This window comes from Hylaeus volcanicus, chromosome 8, assembly GCF_026283585.1.
Source record: "Hylaeus volcanicus isolate JK05 chromosome 8, UHH_iyHylVolc1.0_haploid, whole genome shotgun sequence".
Classification (NCBI taxonomy): domain Eukaryota; kingdom Metazoa; phylum Arthropoda; class Insecta; order Hymenoptera; family Colletidae; genus Hylaeus; species Hylaeus volcanicus.
Genome location: NC_071983.1, coordinates 581330 through 592727, shown reverse-complemented (window position 1 = coordinate 592727; position 11398 = coordinate 581330). Strand labels below are relative to the sequence as shown.

The 11398-nt window shown below is 33.3% G+C and overlaps 1 protein-coding gene across 17 annotated transcripts in view; it reads right to left on the bottom strand.

Moving 5' to 3' along the window:
- Window positions 1-3260: 3260 nt before the first annotated feature.
- Window positions 3261-11398, bottom strand: part of LOC128881228 (liprin-alpha-1) — a 36110-nt gene continuing 27972 nt past the window's right edge. For 7 of the 17 annotated variants that reach the window (XM_054132044.1, XM_054132043.1, XM_054132039.1 and 4 more), the window contains exons 10-23: window positions 10621-10780; window positions 10182-10543; window positions 9868-10110; window positions 9608-9790; window positions 9440-9532; window positions 9211-9371; window positions 8801-8848; window positions 6937-7192; window positions 6692-6837; window positions 6380-6610; window positions 6028-6291; window positions 5803-5959; window positions 5610-5726; window positions 3261-5524 (exon numbers count right to left, since the gene is read on the bottom strand). In XM_054132044.1, the coding sequence (XP_053988019.1) occupies window positions 5435-5524; window positions 5610-5726; window positions 5803-5959; window positions 6028-6291; window positions 6380-6610; window positions 6692-6837; window positions 6937-7192; window positions 8801-8848; window positions 9211-9371; window positions 9440-9532; window positions 9608-9790; window positions 9868-10110; window positions 10182-10543; window positions 10621-10780 (2511 nt within the window). In that variant the 3' untranslated portion in view covers window positions 3261-5434. The remainder of the gene's footprint in view (window positions 5525-5609; window positions 5727-5802; window positions 5960-6027; window positions 6292-6379; window positions 6611-6691; window positions 6838-6936; window positions 7193-8800; window positions 8849-9210; window positions 9372-9439; window positions 9533-9607; window positions 9791-9867; window positions 10111-10181; window positions 10544-10620; window positions 10781-11398) is intronic. The other 10 variants (XM_054132047.1, XM_054132051.1, XM_054132049.1 and 7 more) reach the window with 9 other exon arrangements.

Sequence of the window (11398 nt, the reverse complement as noted above, 5' to 3'; positions counted from 1 at the left end):
GTTGATGGGTAGATTACAATTTGCTAATTCAATCGATAATAGTTATAATAATGGTAATAATAATTATTATTTATCGTCTTATACAATATTTATAATTCATAGTTCAGTTAACATAGTTTGTGCCCTGCTTATATTAAGTAGGGCTATTATGTTACATTTACTGCAACTCACTCCCCATATTTTTTCCATTTATCCTATTATAAAGTATACACTTGGCATATAAAAATTACAAGGACAATTTATAATGATAATGGTAGTAGCGGTAGTTGTAATTATAGTAATGATAGTGGTAGCACTAATGGTAGTTGTAGTTATAATAATAGTCATAGTAGTGGTATTAGCAGCAGTAGTGGTAGCGATAATAGTGTTATCGTTATAATTATTTATCCAATAACTATATTCTGTCTCATCTTTTCTTTCATGTTATTAATTTTTCTATACGTATACTTGCACGAAATCTCAGGTCCAATTTTTGGTTGCTCAAGATTTCAGTGTGTTTTGGGCACAGAAATTAGCACTGTCCCCACAAAGTTTGTGCCTCGTTGTGATTTTTAAATGTGTGCCATTTTATATCTCCTTTCCACTTTTTATTAGCAATGACGTTAACTGGTAGTAGAATTCTTAGCCAGCAAACATTGGTACATATTATAATACTGAATTGTCGTTATAATAAATATAACACGAAATTCATTTCTATTAGATTAATTTTCTTTCTTGTTTTGCATTTCTATATGAATTCTCTATTGTTAACATCACAGCTAAAAAGGTGTCTTATTTCAACATGAAACACACTATCTTACATTCATTACAGAAAACGTGAAGTAGTACATGGTATTAGTAACTTTCAAACAAAATACCGAGTTTTGCACAAACTGCACAATGCATTCATTCAAGTATGCTACATACTGTTCTGTCTAATAAATTTCTTTCTCTTTCTCTCACAGACAAACACACATACACGCGCACGCACATATATTTATCATATTTTTTTTCTGTCCGCTTTTGGCTCATCAGACATCAAAATAAAATAACGTGAAATCTACATTTGTGTTCTATTTATTTGCTACAAAAAATTACAACTATCTAGAGGAATAAATAAATACGTAAAATGACCTATGGCTGCCAGAAACAATGAACTTTCAAAATATGAAACAATTTTTGAATACAGAAGACATATTTTAAGTAATTATAAGAATCTCACGATAATTGAATAAGTACAAATTGCATCAAGAACTAAATTTGCAAAGACAATATAAAATTTAACTGATCATTTTGCCAATTCCTATTCTTACAATGAATATGTAAGACGTCTTTTTAAATGTACTACTTGTACTAAGAAAATTAATCGAAACTATGTTAGACCTCATAATTGGTTGTTTGTGCACTGTGTATTGTACTATATACATATATATATATATGTATATAGTTGTATACTACTTCACATTTAGAAAGTTATTTTTGACAATTACCCGCTTACTAGGATAATCGCAGTTTTATATGCTGGCACAATTACCTAGCACTCCAGCTAAAATAGTCAAATATAAACAAAAATCAGTATATGTGTAACTATATACTGATAATTTAGACCTATTCCATACAAAATAAGTTTCTTAAAACCATTTACTACTAGATACATCGAATTCTTTTAATTAAATTATATATTATGCTTTATTTATAGCTGATGATTCTGACAGAAATGCCATTTAAATTAAACGTTTTTTATTTCATTTCTATAAAGATGGGCCCAATGATATCTGTACAGTCCTTATTTTTTAATTGTAAGCCCACTTTAATCTACTTTGTTCTTTGCTTTCGAACAAATTTACCTTAAATGTTTGTTACATATCCATCCAGTTTTACATCATACGATGATAATTGTTCTTAATTCATGATTGTAACTTTTATGTTTCCAGATTACTATAGCAAGCTAATGCTTGAAACTCAGTTATATTGATACATTCTGACAAAATTTTTACAGCATTCGTTTAGAAGTGAAGTAGTCAGAGATTTAATAGCGATTTAGTTCTTCTCCAAACTATATTAAGATTGTAATATATTTAACTGCATTGGACTTGTAATGAAACGTTTAAAAATTACAGGTTTGTTAATAAATAATTCATATGTACACAGAGAAAGATATATACACATGCACTTTCACCCACACAGCCGTGCGTACGTATATATGTACAGTAACTAGCAGTAACACTCACAAACATATGTCATACAGAAAATTCAAAATAATGTCGAAATTGTTCTTCCGCCAGTTCGGCCGAATTGAGCATAAGAAAGAATATATAAAAAATATATATTTTGAAATAACACATACTATAGATTGTTCCACTACAATATTACACATTATTACGTGTCTGTTTTTACCATATGCATGTATGTAATTTTTGTCTGGTAAATGAAATTGAGTGGTAAAGAGAAAAATTGTATTTAATATAATTTAATTTTCTATAAGTACTTTTTACAATCTTATGATATGTGTGAAATGATAATAGGCAAACTTGGATATAAATATCTTTGCTTAAACATTGTTGTATCGCTAGAATTCATGAAAACATTAGGTTTAACTGAAACAAATTCGTCTAGCATTGCTGAAGACAATATTTAAAATTTCACAACAATTTAAAGAAAATTGAAGGCAAGACGAAATGTAAGTTTAAACAATCCATTTATGTTCTTGGTAAAAACATAACGTTTCCAACAGTAAATCGTCTGTATCATACGTTCTGTTTACTCTAGCTCCATTCGATACCGAACAGTCGGAGGTTGGATTCAGGCAAAACTTTTTGTATTCGTGTATCTATTTATACTTAAATACATAGAAGGCGGTAAAGCTGTTACATACTGAGTCATGTTTTACATATATATGCGATTATGAATGTGGTTGCTTTTTTGGAAGGTTTGCTTTCTTTCGCTTTCCTTGGAATGTCCATAGACACTAATTAACTAGCATACATTAAAAATAAGTTCAGTCATTTACATATACTGCAGACACTTCCGAAAGGGAGAGACGGCCATTCTGTTTCACAAAGTGCCTCAGCTTTGTATATCTATTCATTTGTACAAATTAGTTCTGTACAATCATCTAGCATTATATTAATAAAAAGAGCATGTAGTACTATAGTAGAAATGCTCTACTTCAAATGTAGTTTTCTATATAATACATACAGAAAACTGTCCGGTATTGCTAATGAACCAAAAATTTACGTGCAATTCAAAATTATTAATTTTATTTTTCTATTTTCCAATACTTGTTTTCTAACACTTACAAAGCAAACGTTGCACGTGAAAATGTTTTCTTTACGATTATTTTTAACATAAACTCAACGAGAAATTCGTGCCTAATATATGTAGGAATTAATCACGACTGAAAATCATGAATACATGGGAACGAGTTATCGAAGTATTTATACAAAGAAAAAAGGGTACCACCGTAGGTCAGTATTGAGGTAGCGTAACGTTGCTTTGGCTTAGCGAGTCTTTCTGATTATCTAGAAATATTTCAACTGATCGGTGGTACTTAGAGAAAAGTGTTATACGCTGAAGGATGAAACTGTACAGTATGATCTTTACATGTAGATATTTTGATCTCTCTACTGCGCATGTATCTCGAGTGCCGACGTTTGAATTTTCGTACATATATATGATCGTAAAATCATCGTACTGTATTGCGATCTCTTTGGTAGAAACTATTTGGTACGTTTGCGCCCGTTCGGAAGGTCGTGCAGAGCCATGGAGTTACAACGAATGAACAGCTTGCAGGGGGGTACTTCACAGGGAAACAAACATCAACAACAATGATTCCTCAAGTATCAACAACATTAACAACATCCCATTATAACTTATCATCATTATTGTGATCGTCTCTATCTTGATCAGTTTTATGTCATTTCAGTCGCTGTCGTAAGTCTCAGTCTTTCGCCACACCTTCAGCTTGATAACATTTGTAATGGATAATTATAATTATCATCGCAATCATTGTCTTCAGCAACATCGTGTCACAACTGTTAGTAATATTTATGGCCATTGTCACCGTATCCTCTATTATTCTTCCTATGGCCACCTTTCTTTTTTAATGTAGCTTCTTTTTGCCTTTATAATAACGTTCTTTATCGCGAATTCTCTCACTACTGATCGTGTCTAATAATAATTAATCACTCTGGAACTTTGAAACAGAATTAGATATTCATAAATATTTACGTATGCGCTATTAACGATGATTCTTTTGAAAAAAATTATAAATTCTAGAGAGCGGAATGAAATGTGATCACTCCTTTACAATTATAAAATTAAAGTGAGAAATAATAGAAATGTGAATATTAGTGACTGATTAGTTGTTCAATTATCAATTCAAATTTACAAAGTTCCTTAATTTTATAACATCTACTAACGCTTCATACACGTACTTATATATTGCGCGAATATTTTGGTATAAAATGTCTGTTCTTAGTCCACGGTAAATAAAAAGCGAGCTTTTTAAACACGTCCATGCAACTGATTTCTTCTTTGATCATTTTCTAATTACGATAGTTGCTTCAGTGTAGTTTTTTTTTAAATATATTACGAGTTTATATGCGATCTACAAACATTTAAAATTCATCGAAATAACAGAGGAGAACAAGTATTCTGAAGCTCCTTCTGTGCAAAAGAATATATGTATGTATATATATAAATTCCTATGTATACATATACATATATTCTTTATATATATACATATATGGCTTATTAGGTCACCATCTTATAGATGCAGAAATATAGAATGCAGTCTGTTTCTTGTACATAAATAGTTTCCTCGAGAGCAATGGCACTAATACAATTTCGGGATTTTCATTTTGTGCGGTAAGTGGTATCAAAATAGATATTTTAACTATTTGTTACACAGTGTAAGTACATAATATAGTATAAGAAATATGTTATTACGTCGTGAAAATGTTTACAAACTACCGTGATATTATTATTTCGAAACTACAAATTACTAACCTTAAAAAATCAGGATAAATTAGAATTATTGTCGTAATTATCTATAACTGATCTTCTGACTTTCGAGGAAAAATATATCGCATGATTTCCTGACCGCTCACTACATTTCGGTATCTATATGAGAGTAATTTATTCAGAATTACTATTTTTATTGAAACACGTAACATGCGGTTTATGAATCGCGTGACATAAAAATCGAAAAAACACTTCAAATTTTCTTCTTGAAGATACGATATAAGCCCCTTTTTTTAACAGTTTATGTTACCTCATCACTTTTCCATATTACCGCATGTTATATTCTTAACAGTATGAAGATACCCTTAGAATGATACTTAAAGCTCTTACAACTTTTACAACACACTTGCGTACAGAGAGTAGTAATAGCTGGGGTTTTGGACTAGACGTGATGTGGTTGAAGATGAGGCAGTCTGCTGGATAAGTTGGATCAGGATTTCATACTATTTGATTCATCGAGTCGCCTCTCTGTTCCTACCGTTAGTAAATTTGTAAATTCCATATCTAACAGTTGTCGAGCCTACAGAAATAAAAGAATGTACTTTAATTTAACATGTGCAAGAGTGAATAACTAATCATAATAATTTGTTAAATTTAGAACGTACTTGTGTATTTTGTGTTGGAATTTGCAATGTTAGAGCAAAGCTATTCGCGTCGAAACTTTCGTCAAGTGCTATGAGAGCTCCGTGAACCCCAGATTCCAAAAGGTGGTTTCCATATTCCTAAATACATGAAATTACATTTTAATCCGTAGTTTAATGAATTATAAGAAAATAACAACTGTAGGAGTCAAATTACTTTCAGGCCGATAGATTGCACCCATCTTATAACGCGATCGTTACTCCACACAAGAACATCGACATTGGCAGCTTCTGCCATTCGCCTTCTTTCTTCTAATTGTTGTTTATCGTAATTTAATCGCTTCAAACACGAAATGCCATACTGTAAACTTGTCCTGTAAACATAAACGAATAAAATATCAAACCATTATCCAATTGTGATCTTGAGCCAGTTAATTATTACCTGTGAAAACTATCAACCATTCTAAGTTGACCGCGGAGGTCTTTTTTAGTGAGGTGATCCAACATTCTAGCATCAACAAGGCACTCCATGAAAGTGGACCGATACTGTGGCAATCCAAGACTTGGGAGCCAAACATTACCAATCCATTCGTGGTTCATATCTCCGAATGCTAAGGTTGTGCGAGAGGTTTTTGGTGCCGATGGACTTGTGAGTGACACCATTTCTTGGATAGCTAATCTTAACTTCAATCGATGTAAGGGGTTACTGTAATAAAGAATATTAAATGTTAAATAAAATATTAGGTATAAAATATGTATATCAGGGTATGATTGGCAAACATTTCATATCGTACCTTATACCAATTTCGCGTTGGATTTCTGTATCGCTAAGAGCACTCATTATGGCGCCGCTTTTCACATTTGCTCGACAAGCTGCAACATACCAAGTTGGCATGCCTACCCAGAGCTCAAGCCAAGCCACCACAGTTGGTCCATTCCATAAAGCAAAGGGTGTTCCCGCTTTCATTGCTTCCGCCAAAAGTTCATGACGCGAAGAATCCAACATACTACCAAACATGCTGGGACTAGACCAGTATTTAAATAATATTAATTATATTGACCCACACGAAATACATTTTCAATTCATATTGTTATTGATCATATACCTCTTCTTTTTTCGGCGATCAAAATCACTCTTGCTGCCCATAGTTCCAGCTACAGCAACGCTATCTCCATAATCAGGATCTGCTGGTGTACTTACTCCTCCCATGCCTGCCATATCTCCAGGCATTGGTGTATCTTTTCCCTTTATCTGAAATTAAAATTTTCTTTTGTTGGTACTTTTATTTACTTTTCTAGTTACTGTTAAGTTTATACATATAACCGTATCAGTATCAATATGTCTGCTCACTTTTTCTTTCTTGCTGAAGAATCTGCCAAGACTACTTTTAATGCCCTTCTTCTTTTGAGCTGCAGCCACTGCTGCTGCTGTTGCTGGATTCATGGTTCCTTGCATGTGCAAGTGCGAGCTAGACAGCTGGCCAATTGGCAATCCGACACCAGACAAGTTGTTCTTGTGCAAACTGTCCTGGCTGCTGTGACGTGAGGACAATGGGGAAGGGGGAGTCCCAGAATTGAGTGCGCCGTTGTTATGTTGCCCATGCCTGCTGCATGGAGCGCTAATCTAGTTTCTATCTCTACTCTAAATAATGCATTCTGGCCCACAAAAGGACACTATTCGCCATTACTTTTCAAAGTTGTCTTCAGACTTATTTCAAGAATATAATTATGTTATCAACTCAACAGTACTTGTTAAATGACCTAGTACTTATTATCGTTTACTTTTATCTTTGTTTTTAATATGATATCAATTGCATAAGATAACATGTGTTTAGGGAATTTACCGAGCCAAGTGAATTGCATTACTTAAAAAATGTTAGCAATGGTATGATCATGTTACGCGCTTATTTAAATTTCTAATCTATAAGCATAAATACTATCTATATTTGAATGATATATATGATACGATTTCTCAGTTCAAAATGTTTTTATCTTTTCGTTATACCTAGATGTATTATTTTGAAGCAATCAAACTAAATTCTTCTGCATGCATAAATTTGAAATTAAATATACGTCTGATTTGACGAACTTACAAAAAAAAAAAAAAAAAAAGTAAATCATGCATGTATACAAATCATAACTTCGTGAAAGTTGCTACAAGCATGTGAATCTATTAAACTAAAAAAGAGGCAGTACAGATGATTTCAGAAGTCCATGGGAAAAATGATATTAAGTGAAACTAAAACAAATTCCAATTAACTCTACAAATGTAATAAAAAAAATAATCTCGAACAAAAAACATTTTTTCCAGCGACGTCTAAAATGATCAACTATATTCAATTAAGTAACGAGAAGAAGAAACTTGTAATACCTACTCAGTATTACAGGCAAGGCATAAAATCCTGGAAATATAGCTAATCACTGCTTATGAGATAAAATTGCCATATTAAGTACACGTTAGAACAAAGATATAGAAGGATTATCTACTAAGATACCATCTTAATACATTTAAGCTGTTCGTCTGTACATAACAAAACTCATTGTCTCGATAAATAATAAAAGTAGTCGTATTATACAAATCGCATAATATGACTATGTCCATCTATATCTTTGCAATCTATTTTGTAAAAAAACAACCTTATTCGCGTAGAAGGTTCAGACACGGCGTTAACTCGATGCAATTCTCTTGGCTGCTTAAATTCCCTCGTTTGTTTGAGACAGCGATGTCTGTCGTGAATTGGGCAGGCTTGAATGTACGATGGGTGGAAGAAGCTACTATCAGTTTCTTCCGGGGACTCATTTCTATGAGATCTATCAGATGGTTCGTCCGTGCCACTGTGCTCGAAAATTGGGGCTGTAGGCATGTATGTGACACCTTGCATACTACTCATTGATTGTATTTTTGAATCAATTTGCAAACGTAACAAAAATATTCGCGACACGGGTTACTAGACAAATATTTATATTTATCATTCTACTTTACTCTTCCATGTCCCTATTTTTCGTGAAAACCTAAGAACATTTCAGTAAATCCTTTTCTCTCCTTTTTCTCAAAAAAGACAAAAAAGAAATGATACAAAAAGGATCTGTTACCATCGATGTCGCTTATGTCGACCTCAAGGTTGTTCATTTCATGCCCACATGGACCACTCAAATATGTCGGGCACAGCGGCATGTGTTGCGGATTACATGCAGTACTACAATCTTTAATTAACCTGTGAGCAGGAAAACCACTGCTGGGAAATCCGGTTTGTCCCGTACGCCTGGCAGCATAAATAACGGACAACACTACTTACAAAATCATCATGTGACCTTTGGCAATCCCACTTCTATGTATGCAAGGACTTTGGTAACTCAATGCTTCATATATTTCTTTATTCTAGTGTTAATATAAGTGAATAAACTAACACGCTGTTGATATTCAATGTATACAAGAAAACTTTTTAAACAGTCCTCATTGTCAGAGATGTGGTTGCTAAATTTTTGTTTCAATTAACTGCATGGTATATTTATTAATTTAAATGTACTATCATATATTTGGATAGTACTCGTGAAGGTCAGGCATCGAATCCACAAAGTAATTTGATGATTGTCGATAATAGTAAATTAAAAATTAAACACATACCTTCTGAGCTCCTCTTGATTATGTGCAAGCGCTTGCACTACACGTTCCAGCCTGATTGATCGAGCTGTCAACGGTGAAGCTGCATCGCTCCCACCACTTCCTGCACCACCAGTGCTGTCTCTTTCACTTACTGAATGCAATTCTTCGCCTGATAACTGCAACTATGACACGCAACAAAGTTATACGTATGTTATTCATAAAAATAATTCTAATTGCGAATGGAACTGACCTGGCTTGCAGGAAGAGATTCTGAAAGTTGACCTGGACTAGTCAAAGAAGCAGCGTACTGATGGAGATGCGCTGGAGACATTGACGCAGGAGCCTGTAAACGTATAATGAAATTAGATTAAGATCACTAGACGAATTAAAATTAAGATTAACGGAAGATAATACTCACAGTATGATACTTGTGTAAATAATCTCTGTTAGGACTGTGATGTGATTTTGGTGTAGATCGCCCACTTAACGGTGGCGATGCTCGTTCCAAACTTCGTCCTCTCGCTAATAAATTCATATGTTCAAGACTGCCAACGCGGGATTCCAATTCTTCCGCGCGTGCCTCGGTACTTTGTTTTTCTTCCTAGCAAAATACACAAAATTAAACTGTCATTTATTAATACACAAATTCTAATAGAGTGACAAACTTTTTTTAATTACCTGAATCAACCTAATTTCATTATTAATTGCATCTAATTGTTCCTGTAACATTAGTGCTAATGTTTGAGCATCTGTGTGTCCTGTCGGACTAATTACATCAGCCGCACAACTAAAAAGACTCTCGTTATCTCCGTCACCCTCTGCATCGCTAGAGACATCAAACGCTTGTTGTACATTGGCAAGAACATGCGCCTGCTGTAGCTTTTCCCATTCTTGTTCCGCTAAAGTGCGCGCTACATAGTTCTGAAAAATGTTTCAATGTGTTGCTTGGATTCATCGATTGTACACTTTAGTTTTTTATTAATCAAAGATACCTTTGACGCGTCTTCTTCAATCACAGATCGTTTAGCCGATCTTCTTGGTAAAGAATGCGTGTCAAAGCTACTATGACTCGCACTTCTAGAAAAGGCGCCAGGATCCACAGCATTGGGAGACAAACTTCTAGTCAAAGCGTCTGTTTGTTGAATATTGAATGCGATTTCTTGCTGAAGCATTTGCCTTTTCACGTTATCAATTTCAAGTCGAGCCTTTCCTAATTCCTTAACTATCTCTGCCTTTTCATTCTGGAGATCCTCAGCTAGTTTTCTTGTCTTCTCAAGCTCTTGCGTAAGCGCATTCTTTTCTTCCAATGCGTGCATTCTTTCTTTCAAATGCAGTTGTAATCTTTCGTTAGATTCTAAAAGAATATATCGAAACGTAAACACAACAAGCTTTTTGGTATGGACGAATTCAAACAAAATGGACATAAATTACCAGACAGAAGTTTATCAACAGTTGCGCTAAGTCGTGTATTATGTTCCTCGTTCATCTTAAGTCGCTGATTGACACGCATCACTTCTGCATTTTTCTCTTCGAGTTGCGTTTCTAATCTTTGTATCCTATCTTCTGCGCTGCCGTGCCTTTCTTGAGCCTGCTTATTAAATATTACATTCCGTTAAAATTACTTATCTTGGTGAAACTGAAATCTCAAGATGAATTAAGTATGATTTTGCGAAAGTATAAATATTTAATCATTTTTTATATGAAATTTTATAGGTAAAATGAACTTAATCTAGATTTAAAACGAAGATTGAATAAATTCAGTTAGTGAAGAATAAACACGTGACTAAACACATTTTTTTAGAGAAATGTGATGAGAGAAACTAAAACTATAGATTAATAAAAAGCTTTAAAAATAATCACATTGATTGCATTGGTTAGTATATTCAGTGTTAGACTGAAATTAAATAGATTATTTTTAATATGAAATCTTATTTACTATAATTTTCAGTATTATCTTGTTTTCAATCATAAACAGATCAAAATATTGTAAAAAAATTAATTGGATGATGTACTCATTAAATTGAGTGTGTTCATTGAAGATTGTTAAAAAGTTTTGAGTAATGTTTGTTGTTTGCATAGCACGTAATCAGGTACTGCATGAACAATGACATAAAATATGCAACAGAAGGACATTGCTGAAAATTCAATATGTCAACTGAAGTACAGTAAAGATTATTTTTAAGAGAAAGTATTGGATAGGCAAGCATTC